Source organism: Poecilia latipinna, unplaced genomic scaffold (genome assembly GCF_001443285.1).
Source record: "Poecilia latipinna isolate Pla-1442-1.1 unplaced genomic scaffold, P_latipinna-1.0 Scaffold3129, whole genome shotgun sequence".
In the NCBI taxonomy this organism is placed as follows: domain Eukaryota; kingdom Metazoa; phylum Chordata; class Actinopteri; order Cyprinodontiformes; family Poeciliidae; genus Poecilia; species Poecilia latipinna.
In genome coordinates, this window is record NW_015115745.1 from 3,893 (window position 1) to 17,347 (window position 13,455).

The window sequence follows — 13,455 nt, forward strand, 5'->3', positions numbered from 1 at the left end:
TTTTCATTCCAGAACCTGGAACCGTGTTTTCTGTTTGTCTTCAAGAGGCGGATGAATTATGTCTGCTCTGTTCGATACAGTGAAGTAACCCATGTTTCCATTTTTTCCCAGTCTTTCTGAAAAGATGGCACAACATTCATGCCCCTGTTGGCCTTCAAACACTGTTAGCACTGGGTGTACATTTTGCTTTGGCTCCAGCCTGTATCTAATCTTCTGACTCACAGTGCTGACTGCTCTAGATCATCTGGTAGAGCCCCACTAATGTGGTTCCTAAATCTTCGACAGGCCTTAAAGGTCACCCATGTGGTCCGGGCCCCTCGGGTTGGGGAACTCCCTGCTTCAAGAGGTCAGAGAGAAAAACAGTGTCTTGCCTTGAATTAGTGCATTTTCAGTATTTAAAAAGTGTTGAAAAGCTGAAATCACTCCAGGCTGGATAGCTAAGTTTTACAGTTTCCAATTTGTGAAGTTGTTCAGATTTTATTGCAGTTTCAAATCTGAAAACTTGTGGGATTTAATTTTTTTGGCATTTAAACACACATTTATCACATTCATTAAAATGATGAATTTAGGAAACCCAAACTATGAGAAGTTCAAATAAAAAGATTTTACAAGCTGGGCATACATATTGGTTTTTGAAATCAGGGCTTTGTGTGGAACCATTTTCCAGTTTTAACTCTGAAAACTACTGGGATTTGCTTCTTGTTTCGCTAATTATTATTAGCAACATGCTGAAAGCAGTCTTGGCAAGTTGACACGTTCTATTTCAATCAAAAATAATAAATAGTGGAGATACTGGTAGCTTTTTATAGACGCTGCAACCAAATTGGACCATTTTTCAAGCCAGAATTACAGTTTATTCAGAAAACACCTCACACCCACATAAATTTGATCACTATTTTGCTCAGTGACCAGGTTAACTAGCATTAGTAACACCACCAAATAATGTAACTATGTAATATTGTATTCATGAGAGGCTTGTGATCCCTTCTAAAACCATTTACAGTTGCCCATTTTAACAGGTCAAACAGAAGCTAACATCCAGTCTTTCTTATCTCTTCCTTAGCCAATCAGAGCTAAGGAAAAAATAACACCCCAGGATTGGCTGCCAATCAGGTAGCATTGTATCTGTGACATTTTTCTTTTGAATATTTTAGATATTGTCACCTTCCAAAAATAATGTCCAGTCATATTTTGCTAATTTTATTATTATTATTAGTTTTTATTAGTTTCCTACACTTCATTTGAATCCTGAAGGAAAATGTTAATTAACAGAAGTTGTAAAGAACTCAGTAAGTGACCAAAAACTATGAAAAGGTCAACTGAACCGCTTAACTACGCAGTTGCGGCTGCCATATTGGATTTTGTGTTGCACAGCTAACACTAACACAGCTAGCTACTAATGCTAGCTGTGCTAATGCTAGCTTTTACATAAACGGCAACCGCAAATACACTATTAAAATAATTTGTTGGAACTTTTTTTAACTTTAACATTTCTAAAAGAAAGTCGACATGTTTTTGTGAGTACTTGTGTAAAGTTACAGTTAAAATTCTTTGTTTTTCGGTCGACATTTCCCGCCTCATGTAGCCAACTGAAACCAGAACGTTCTCCTCTCCCGATTCTGCCCTTTACATGCGATCCGTGGGCTTAAATATTTGGCGTTAAAATAGAAGTCATGCAGGTGCCATTCTTCTGGGTTTTATTGTGTCAGAGTTGTTTTTTTGTAGATGTGTAGATATGAACCTCACAATAAACTATAGAAAGTTATCTGTGTTTTCTCAGAGCAGAAATGAAACAATAATGTCTCCTTGCAGGAGAAACTCAAACAGGGAGCAGCTTTTTACTCTCCGGACCCGCCTCCTCCTTCTCCTCCTCCTCCTGTGTGCAGGAATGGGGAGGGCAAGAAGTTAAAGAGTCCACCTCTGAGCCATTGTTCTAGTTCTGGAGTTCTGGAGACGGGTCGGGACGCGGCTGCTGCGCTGCTGGTACCGGACGGCGGTCTGTCGTTATGACGGGCTCCGGTCCGAAGCTGGGCGTCTTGCTGCTTGTGGCGGTTCTGCTGCAGACGGTGGTCGTCACCATCACGGTGCTGCACTTCACCTCGGCTCTGAACTCGGTGAGGAAACGGGGGGAAAAGATGCGGGCTGATGGTTTTTGTTTGCGCACAGCGCGCGTTGTGCGTCAGACCGATGCTGGTGCAACAGATTCTGCGTTTTCTGCAAACTCTTGCATGATATCTGTTAAAAAAAATGTTTTTTTTTTTCTACAAACGTTTCTGTTTTTGGAAAATTGACGTTTGAAACCATGCATGTTCACGTTAAATCTGTGCAAACACATGCGCAGAGGTGACAGGAAAGTTTGGAGGTAGACTTCAGCCGTTTTTATGAGTTTCTGCAGAGCATGCGTGCTTCTTCTGCTAAAATGGATTTATTCCAGAGAGACTCCTGGTCTGTGTTTACAGCAATTAATCATTAACTCACATAAAATGGAGCAGCAATAAGTGGGAAATGAAACATAAACAGATAAGAAGCAAAGAACGGGACACCTGCCAGGAAACTTTTATGTTGACTCAGCCTTTTAGGAAAACAGAGATAGCCTCCTTTTTAAGCAATGATTGAGGTGAATTTTCAAGAAAATTGCTTTGAAACTGTTTTTATTTTGTCTCCACAGATGAAAGAGACGTTCGCCAGGAGCAGCGTTTCCTGTCTGACAGGCTCCGACCTGCAGAGCATCACGGCTGTACGGGGAGATCCATGCTGGCAGGTGACCCAGCAGCTCCACCTGCTCATCGAAAAGGTATCACACCTGGCTCTTATCTGGCAACCCAGCAACACAGCAACGCTTGTTGGTCAGCAGATTACCCACAGATAGTTCTCAAGTGAAAGTAGCATTACTTCAACATGTTTTCATTGAAGTAAAAGTGAAAACGTACTCCTTAGAAACGCTTCTCAACTTCTGAGTAACTGATAATAACATTTTACGATGTTAGATAGACAGAAAAATGGACACATTCCAGCACTTTAAAGACGAAAGTGAAATAATAAACCAAAAACATAATAACAGAGCAACAGATCTGAGCAGAAGAAACATTTTTCAAATCAAATTTTCCAACATAAAACATATTAAACTAATAGATGCATGTTAAAATATGTCATGTATGAATATTTGTCACCATGAATTTTTCTGGACGATAAATTGTCCCAGAAGTTATTGTGATAAATGATAATATTGTTTTTTTGAGAATATTTTCATGTAATTTAATGATAATGGCATAATAATAATGCAAGAACAGGAAGATATTTAAATATCCAAAATAAATAAACAAATCAAATGATAAATTAAGGTGAGCTCAATATTTTCTATTTGCATGATTTATAGTTTTTCTATTTTTTACAAACTCTTCAGTTTGGAGTTTTGGACTCAACTAGTCTTTTTTTGCTGGACAATTTTGTTTACAAAGCTTTTTAAATTCATTTTATTTGCTATTTCTATTGTTTTGTTTCTTTATTTTGGATATTTAAAATACCTTTATTGAGTTTATTGAGAATATATTGTTTGAAAATGGCCTCCAATCAACAATATTATCGTTTATCGCCATAGCTTCTGGGACAATTTATTGTTAAACAATCGTGACAGGCCTATAAAATATTCCTCAAGTAAAATTTAGAAAATACAGTGTAGTAAAACTACTCCCTAAACAACTTTTTCCAAAACGTTGTTTGAGTAAATGCAGCTACAACCCCCTCTGTTGATTAGTTTAATATGCTGTCACTTTTTGGCAAGCTGGGGAGGTTCAACAAGTTAATTTTTCCTCCTCTGCTCTGCATCAAAACTTCCCACACACTCAAAACTCAAAACTGCCCTGAAAATTACGATTCCAAGAAGCTACTTTTATCCGCCATTGCTGTTTCTTCTTTCATGTCAGCCTTTTGATATGAAAAAAAAACCTCCAACTGTTGCAATAATTTGGTTAATTCTTTAGGTTTTGGATAAGCTGGGAACAATGAGAGCTCCTTTAACAGAGCGGAGGGCAGGTACTTATCCTTATTAATATGATTATCAGTGGCTTCCTGTGAACAGAGGCGGCAGGAAAAATGCCGAAATGATCCAAATCTCTGTCAGTTGCACAATGAGCTCCTTCATAGATGTGATGTGATCCTCTGTGGTCTAATCAGCACAGGAATGCATTCACCTGCTCTGCTCTGACACACACACACACACACACACACACACACACACACACACACACTGAGTTTCTTCATTTCACTGTTCATATTTGTACATTTTCTTGTTTTACCAGCTGTAGTTTTAATAAACTACAGTCATCCTACTGAGATACTTTTACCTGCAAGTATGGAGAATCCTTTAAAATTACAATTCCTCATGAGAAATCATGCAAAAATGCTAAAAACTCACAATTAAAACTCTAAAACAAGGATGGTGTTCCAAGGCAAAACTATCCGTGTTTCCACGTTTTCTTTTCTTTCACATCTTGACGTATTGCATTGAAGCTGCAGTACTTTTATATAAAAAAGTGTTTTTTATGTTTTTGTTAAATAAGAGACGGATAATTTGAAAACTAATCAGAGCCAGCAGGAGGGTCTTAATGCTGTCAATCATTCTCATGTATATGATGCTAAATGTGCTAATGGCAGAAAAACAATTAAATGTTACAGGAAAACTGTTTATCCGCCGTTGTTGGTGGCTATGCTAACTAGCCTAGCATTCATGACAAGAGAAGCTAGCAGTAGCAAAGAGCAAAAAGTGGGGGAAAGAGCAGCGCCACATGAAATTGTGATTCACAGCACTAAGACCGATTGGTTGTTTCTAGTCAGCACTGGGAGAAGGCAGAAAGACTTGATTTTTTTCACAGATTATCTGTTTTATACCAAACTGTCACAACATACAGACTGTTTAAACTAATATTTAAACTTTGCAAAAAGTTCTCGTCCACTGCTGGGTCTGTGCCTTACCAGAGGCAGGAAAGTCCAAAAGAGATGTGTGGTTCATTCTACTTGACAATCTCTACATTTTAACATTGATGTCTGACATAATTAAGCTCTGTGTCGCCGGCTGGTTTGCTAAAAACATAAATTATAATTCTCTGTTTTTTCTTTTTTTGCAATATTTTAAAAATTCGCTCAAAATTCAAATAACTGTTGGATGGTACTTAAATTTTGGTAAAATTTTTTGGGTCTTTTTCACATTTTCAAACATGCATTTTGCAAAATGCAGACCAGTTTTTTATGTCACTGTTGGAGTGATGGCTTCTTCCTCTCTGAGCGGCGCTTCAGCCCGTATTTTCACAAGGTTTTTCACTTTTGTTTTGGATTTTATTCACACATTTTGCTCTAAAACGCCTCCATTTCTGGGACAGAGAACCAGTTTCCTTTCTAAATGTTATGATGGATGGATTTTTATTTTGATTTTTCAGACTGTTTCTTTGTAATCTGTCCAGAGAGTTTTCTCAAAATGAGTCAAATTTTATGCTAACAAACATGCTTTTACAGAATTAATTGCTATATTTATTCATATTAAGCCCCAAATTACATTGGCACCTCCAAATAAAGTCATGCATATCAACATTTCAGAAAGTTAAAATGTAATAAAAGACTTTCATTGATTGAAACAGGAATGAAAAAGCTCAAATATTAAATTTAATCCTGCGTTTTTTTCTAAATTCAGTTTCGTTTTTCATCAGTTTGGTTGCAGCTGCTGATAAACTGAGCAAGACGAGGAAGCAGCGAGTGATCGGTTTACAGGAACATGAAAGCTCCTTGTTATTCAGCGAAAGAAACTTCCTGGTCGTGGTGTCAGCACATTTCCAGGGTCAAATAGCTGCATGTTGGGCAGAGCCGACTGCTTCGCTGCAGATAAGGCGTAAAGCTGCAGCTCATGTTGTTGTTCTGTGCTGAGTAACGTGATGTGATGCCTCAGGGCTTGTTAAAGTGAGACGTGTCAGAGAAAAATGCTGTTGAGTTTGTGAAGGTACTGAAGTAACCAGCAAAGCACCGAACACACATCTGTGTGACTCCAAATAATTGTTTTCATCTGTTCTTCCTGCAGTCTCTGTCTCAGCGCTACCAGAGGCGGATTTCATCAGCAGTGAGAGGTGAGGAAAATGAAAAACAACAAAATCAAGAAAAAAACGCTCCTCTGATGTCATGATAGAAACATCATCTGGTCTCTAGGAGGTTTTTAAAAGAGATTAAATAATCCCCAAAGGAAAACCTAAATAAAAAACTAAGTTACACACAAAACTAAATTACAAAGTGAGTGAAAATAGTGCCAGGTGCTGCAGATGAAATATATAACAGTAGGGCTGAAACGATTAGTCATGATTAATCAATTATTTAAATAATCGTCAAGTAATTTAGCAATTAATGAATTGTTAATTAGAGTATAGAGCCAAAAAGCCAAATCTGTACAAAAATGCATATATTTTGCATTTTGAATCTAGTTTTAGCTTCACCCGGTTCAGATCTACTGAAATAATGCTACATTATTGCATTTCAAGCTATGAAAATTTTACTTTCTTATTAAACTGAATTGAATTATTTGTTTATTTGCATTTTTTTTAATGTGTTTCTAATATTACTTAAGTGGTTAAATGAAAACCTGCAGAATGTGTCATTTTTAAAATATGATTAATCGATTAATCGTCCAAATAATTAATTATTAAAATAATCCTTGCATCGTGTCCTTACTAACATGAAGCCAGGGTGGACAGATATCAGCAATGACCTTAGAGAAAATATTGTTTCTGCTAATCAACTATAATCAATAACTGTCAATCATTTCAGGAATAAAAAAACAAGATCATGTTAGACTGTGATGGCCTGTTTGGAAAGGTTTTTCAGAATAAAGCGTCTTCTCTCTAAGAAGGAGAACAAATAATACCTTAATTAACTGATGATCAGGGACAATCCACAGGAAGTGTGCGGTCTGCTCTGTTTGAAGTATTTCAGAGTAAAATGTAAAAACATTTCAGATGAATATTTGACCAAATTGGATCATCAACAGGACAACCATCCCAAAAACAGCAACCAAACCTCTAGCTAACGTGCTAGCAAAGAAATTAACAAAAACAAAACATTGTTTTATCTACCTTATTTCAAGCCTCAGTGAAGTCCTGAAGATTCTTAACATGCTGGAAATTTAACACTTAAAGAGATTTCTTATCTGTGTTTTGTCCTTATCTTTTCTCTTCATAACAGATGAAGTGTCCCGTGTGTTGCCCTCAATAGTGATGGAGGACAGGGCTTCACCTCGCCCCAAAGTTGCCGCTCATGTCACGGGAAGTTTTGTGCCCAAACTGGAGCGAGACGGAGGAGGTGAGAGAACCTTTACTGACTACATTTGATAGAAAGAATCCTGTTTCAAATGTATTTTTATTGGAGCTGAATCAGTTTTACAAACAAAGCTAAATGCTAAAGATAAAGCGTCCAACATAAACATAGCTTGTAATAATAAATACATCAGTGTAATTGAAGAAATACATGGATTATATCAGGCCTAAACTATGCGATAATAATAACTGCATAAATGATAAATAACAGTATAAATACAAGCAAGTATAGCTTCCAAAAGCAGCTAGCAATGCTTCATCGCTCATGCTAGCTTCTAAATTAACCTGACCAAAAAGTCTCTTGTTTCTTGTTTTTTAAAATTTTTCCCTCCTTTCGAAATCTGTTCCCTTGGTAAGACTTGAAATTGTTTAAAAAGAGCAATAGTTTATGGTAATTTTCAAATTCTACTTTTCTAACTTTTTGTATTGGCTTGCTGTGCTGCTGTGCTAATGCTGGCTTCTATGTAAACAGGAGCAGTATACTTAGATTTGAATTCAGCTCTTGTTTTTATTTTGTCCTCCTCTATGGCACGCTCTTGCTAACAGCTTAAGTAATTACAAATACAGCAAATTGTAAAGTGGTGTAAAGTGGTCCTGTAGAAACTAGCTGTACTGCAATGCTAATGCTAGCTTCTATGTAACAGGAAGCAGAGGTGTGGATTTCATTTTTTAAATTTTACATTTGTCATTATAAAATGTTTTTTTTGCTTTCTTTTAGTAAAATGAATGTTGAGTTGCTAAAAGTTTTAGCCACCATAAATGCTAATGTTTAATTTCACATTTTTGCAGAGACAATGTATTCCAGATTTTTTTTCCTCAACCCCATGTTTAAAATGAAACGTGATTTCTTCTGGTTTCAGCTGCAGTTCCTGCAGGGCGACGCGTTCAGGGCCAGAAGATTTCGTGGTGGGAGGGTCAGAAGGGCCTGGCGTTCCTGCAGGACGTCCAGCTGCTGGATGGGGAGCTGGTGGTGTCTCATCCTGGCCTCTACTACGTCTACGCCCAGACGTACTTCAGGCACACCCACTCCCTGGAGGAGAACAGCGAGGAGGCGGGGGACCGGGGGAAACCCCTGCTGCAGTACGTCTACAAAAAGGTGAACACCTCTTTTTTAATTTGGCAGCAATATCACTGCATTTCACGCATCAGCTGCTTCTTAAAGATCCAGTAGCATGCAAAATTCACTTTTTCATGGTTCTCTACTTCCATTTTGGAGCTCCACCCACTTCATTACAAGCTCCTGCTGTACAATGGCTGCTGGAAAAGGAAGATATTTTCTTATCAGCTGCAGCACACAGCTTGTGTTCATGCATTTTCTTCCAGACATGGAGAACAGAGCAAAGTGGCTTCAGTTTATTTCTACTTGCAATGTCCCTGCGATGTTGAGAGTTTGTAGTTTATGCCGATCAGTTTAGGAAGGATTCCTCTGAAAACTACCAGCAGTACATGGCAGGATTTACCAAAAAACTTGGACTAAAGGAAGGTTTAGGTCCTAGTGCTTGTGTCTAATCTGAAAATGATGGTGATGTAAGTACATGATGATGTGTTTTCTGTTTTCTGTTGCTGTTTGGCATCAACATGATTTGTCAGCATAAGCTAATGCTGAATGCTAGCCTCTGCTAACCCTGTGTCTGATGGAGGTTTTCTCCCAGGAAAATTACTTTAAAAATGCTTAAAGTTGACAGGAAATTACAAAATATCACTGGATTTTTTGCATGTTATTGGAAGACATTTTTAACAATTCCTAAACACCAACTATAAATTCTTACATAAAAAAAAAAATCTAAATTATATAAACAAATGCAGTCCTCACCAGCGTTTTAGCCTGGTGGGGCTGAAGGAAAGCCTGGTGGCCCGCCAGGCTTATGATACACTGAGGGAAACCCTGTGATGTTACGCTACTCACAATACCTGCGCAAAATGGAAGTTTATTTTTGCGTATTGAGAGAAGTGTTTCTTCTCTAACCTCTCAAACACATATTTTAAGAAAAAGTAGCATTTGCAGAAAAAGAAACTGTCTTTTTGCTGAATTATTGTGTTGATTTCAGCTGCTTTGCTGAACTGAAGCAGAATCCTCAGAGTTTAATAAGGATATAAATGTGTGTCAGATCTGTTTCATCCTTCAGAGGTTAAAGGTTTGATGGCTGGTCAGGAGGCTCCACTTCTTTGTTTGTCCCTCTGTGTTTCTGTGGAGCCATTTTCATGTATCTAATAATGTAAACACAGAGTTAGGGGGTGTGGCCTGCAGCAGCTCATTTGCATAACCTAATTGCGCAGCTCATTCCTTAATGAGCTCAAAATAAGCAGAACTGAGCTTTAGTCGATCCTAGCATAGTAGTGGACCTGTAATCTGTTTTTGGTGACTCACCACCCCTGCTGAGATGGATCTGAATAAACATTCAAGTCTTAAATTAAACGCTGATGTTGGTGATAATTGGTCCAAACCGCCTGCCTGTGAGATAAAAAGCCGGCTTGTCCTGAACATTTCATGTCTTTAGTTTGTGATGATTCACATCAGAAGGAGCCAAAGCGCTGCGTCCCCTGACGTCGATCAGTCAAAACTGGTGACTAATGTGGAGCCAGACAGTGAGCATGGCTGCTTCGTGACATCCAGAGACCTGCAGTTCATTACAGGCTGGAGAAAAATTACATTAACTCAAAAATGAGCTCAACAGAGAAACGTTTCTCATTATTTACCTGTAAAACTAAAAGTCAAACCTGGAGAAAGTAATTTTCTAATCAGCTGCTCTGGTGGGAACTGTTTCCTAACACAAATAAAAATAGTCTCAAGACATTCAACGTCATTCCAGAGAGTTTCTCTCATCCATCCATGACGGCCCACATGTGTTGGTTCTGGTTTGTGTTGCTTCTTTCCCGGCGCCGACACAGATGTTGAGGCCCAAAAGAAATCGATTTTCTGGGCCGCAAGATTCAAGAAGGAGAAAATATTCACAAAGATTGTTCTATGATGACGGCTCACGTCATCGCCCCATCAGTTTACAGACATGTTTCTGACAGCTGAGGGATCAGGAAGACACTCTGCCTGTCACAGCGTATTAAACAATATGCAATACACAGCTATTTCAATAGTTATTCTATTGATTAATCGATTAAATTGGAACAATCTACACATTTTACATTCACTTTCACTATTAAGCTTTTGTTAAAAATATTAGAAATATGTTATTAATTCCTTTTTTAAATAAGAAAATTAACATTTTATTGCGTAAAATACAGTAACAGCATTCCTTTAGTGAATCTGAATCAGGTGAATTTGAGTAAAACATATTTACAGATTAAGGCATTTTTATCTTAACATTTTTATTTTTACAAGATTAACATATTTGCATGTGCGTGCTTATTTACTTGTTTATTTATTTGTTTATTTATATTCAGTTATATTGGACTACTTAAATCACTCTTAGGCATACATATTATAAATTGTATCTCTTATTGTTTTAATTCTACTAGTAATATTTAAGATTTTAGATGGAGTAGCTTGTCAACTAATAAGCAGTTTCCCCAGGGGATCAATAAAGTATATTCTATTCTACATAAAAGCATTTATTTATGCATATTAAACAGAATACACATAAATAAATGCAAAGAAAAGGCTTTAAATATTGCCTGTATCTTACCTGGATCCTTACTTTATACTTTTACACAAAATATTTGTTTTGGTCATAATATCTATGGTACTTAGCATGTTAGCATGGTAGGCTATTTAGCACGGTACTTAGCATGTTAGCATGCTAGGCTATTTAGCATGGTACTTAGCATGTTAGGAGTATTAGCAAAATGCTTTCTTCAAAGCAAATTTTAATCCCTGATTGATCAAACCAGTTTAGTTCAATTTGAATATATTTAATGCACGATGATAGAAACAAAGCAGCTGTTGTTTCTTAGCCACATGCTAATCATCTAACTGGGTTTGGGGAGGGTTTGAAACAAAGTCTTGTTTCTGAAAACTTGTTTTTAGTTGGAGTTGCCTTGCTTTATTTTTGTTCACCAGAAGCATTTTTTTTCATCAGAAGAGCTGATAAAATCTTTGATCTGCTGTATTTCAGTCTTTCATACAAAATAAAGTATTTTTGTCTGGTTTTCTGTGGCTCTGCTCCAGGTGAACTCCTACCCGGTTCCCATCCTGCTGATGAAGACCAGCCGGACCTCCTGCTGGTCCCGTGGTTCCGACTTCTCTCTGCACTCCGCCCACCAGGGGGGGCTGTTCCCGCTCACCACCGGCGACCGCCTGTTCGTGACGGTGACCAACGCCTCTGCTGTGGATATGGACGAGAAGAGCAGCTTCTTCGGAGCGTTTCTCATCAGTTAGAGGGCCGATTGATGCTGATCGGAGCTGATCGATGCCGATCGATGCCGATCGAAGCCGATTGGAGCCGATCGAGGTTTTCTTAAAATCGATCAAACTGCTGCAAGCGTCAGACTCTCCTGAGGAAATTCCTCTTTTGTTGTACGGGATCAAAAACTGAACAAAATTTTGATAACACTGGTTGGCAGAAGAGACTAAAATGGTAGTTTGGAGCGTGGGTAAAGTGAGACCGGACTCAGCAGTTTCTGCTCTGCAAAGTCAAAATCTGAAGAACTTTTCTGGTCTGATCAGGTCCAGAACCGATTTACACAGAAACTGAATGACTTCTGCTTCAAATACCTTTAAAAAACCTGCTATTTCAATAAATATTACAGTAAATATTTATATTTTTACCCCGTAAACACTTTAGACATCTGAGCCTGGGTTTATTTTAAATTATATTAAAAAAATGTCTTTGTGCCGTCTGGCAGATTAAAAGAATTATGTAAGGATGGTTAATTTGAAAATAGCACTTACAACTGATATAAAATAGAATTTTAAATATGAAAAATAATGTAATTAGTTATAATTGGATATAAGTCCAACCACCAGATGGCGGTAAAGTGCTTCATTAAAATCGCAAACAAATAGGGAGCAATTTCACATTTGACCACCAGGTGGTGCTGTTTAGTCCTGATTTCTGGGGACTAGAGGAAATAATGTGCTACTGTCGTTTAAAGATGACTTACAAACATTACACATTACAACAAACAAAAGGAGAAGAATTATATTTAGGATCTTATCACTTATATAAATTCATCCTTTACAGAAGGAAGATCTAAATTTAACAGGCAAAATAAAAATCAATTTAAACTGAAACATAAACTACTTCACTTTTATTTGTCTAGTCTATCTGACATTGTTTCCAAAAATATCTTCATGACTCTCAATGCTTAGTAACACTTTCACTCAAAAATATGGCAAATAAAAAGCAGGGCACATGTGCACAAAATATAACAATTTAAAAAAGTTTAGACCAAAATATCTGTCATTTTATAATGTGTTTACTTCCAGATCTTTTTTGTTTTTTTCTCATTTTTGTTTCATTTAAACAAACTTCTTTGTACCATCTGAGGACAATGAAAATGTGCACTGTAAAAACGCAAAGTTTTACCTGTATTTTTGTTTAGTTTCTAGTGCAAATAATACACTTAAAATAAAATAAAGCAAAACTAACTTACAAGGAACTGTTCAGCAGAATATAGGAGCTTCTTTTAAGTCAATAATTCCTTAGTATTTGTATAAAATTCACTAGTTCCACTGGCATTATTTTGCTTGTAACATGGGAAAAATGTTTTGTTATAAGTTAAATAATCTGCCAATAGAAATATAATTTTTTAATCAATATCAATAAATTATTGACTTAAAACCAGCTTGCTGAAAAGTCACTTGTAAGTTAGTTTTGTTTTATTTTAAGTGTATTATTTGCACTAGAAGGTGGACTAAGAACAGTGGGTCAGATTCTGTGTCTTTGCGGTGTGTTGACTTAAAATCTGTCCATTTAAGTTGACGTATGAGGACAAGACGGGGCCTTCTTCATTTTTCACTGCTGCTATCTCATTTTCTGCCCTCTAGTGGACAACAAGAGCAACAGCAGTTTACGCTACAGATTGATGCTTTGCAAAAACTTGTGATTTTTGATGTCCACTCCAAAACGTGTGCTGATTTCCTGGATTTGTTTTTCTTAAGGATGTACATACTGATCTATGCTTGGTGCATTTTATTTTTATAAACCTTTTTCCA

At 37.1% G+C, this 13,455-nt stretch overlaps 1 protein-coding gene across 2 annotated transcripts; it reads left to right on the top strand.

Moving 5' to 3' along the window:
• Positions 1 to 1,882: 1,882 nt before the first annotated feature.
• Positions 1,883 to 12,896, top strand: tnfsf10 (TNF superfamily member 10). 2 transcript variants are annotated; one of them, XM_015022892.1, is made up of 6 exons: positions 1,883 to 2,114; positions 2,669 to 2,794; positions 6,065 to 6,110; positions 7,216 to 7,332; positions 8,201 to 8,442; positions 11,467 to 12,896. In XM_015022892.1, exons 1-6 carry the CDS (start codon positions 2,007 to 2,009, stop codon positions 11,674 to 11,676), a joined length of 849 nt encoding a protein of 282 aa, XP_014878378.1. In that variant the 5' UTR covers positions 1,883 to 2,006; the 3' UTR covers positions 11,677 to 12,896. The 2 variants fall into 2 exon arrangements, with proteins under 2 accessions (XP_014878378.1, XP_014878379.1); XM_015022893.1 differs by having other exon boundaries at positions 1,887 to 2,114; positions 8,207 to 8,442.
• The last annotated feature ends 559 nt before the right edge of the window (positions 12,897 to 13,455 follow it).

What these genes read in the sequence shown, in the direction of transcription:
- tnfsf10 (XM_015022892.1), top strand. Translation starts at nt 2,007, where the DNA reads ATGACGGGCTCCGGTCCGAAGCTGGGCGTCTTGCTGCTTGTGGCGGTT. An exon ending in TCCACCTGCTCATCGAAAAG is followed by an intron (nt 2,795 to 6,064) that starts GTATCACACCTG and finishes TTCTTCCTGCAG; the next exon opens with TCTCTGTCTCAGCGCTACCA. An exon ending in GATTTCATCAGCAGTGAGAG is followed by an intron (nt 6,111 to 7,215) that starts GTGAGGAAAATG and finishes TCTTCATAACAG; the next exon opens with ATGAAGTGTCCCGTGTGTTG.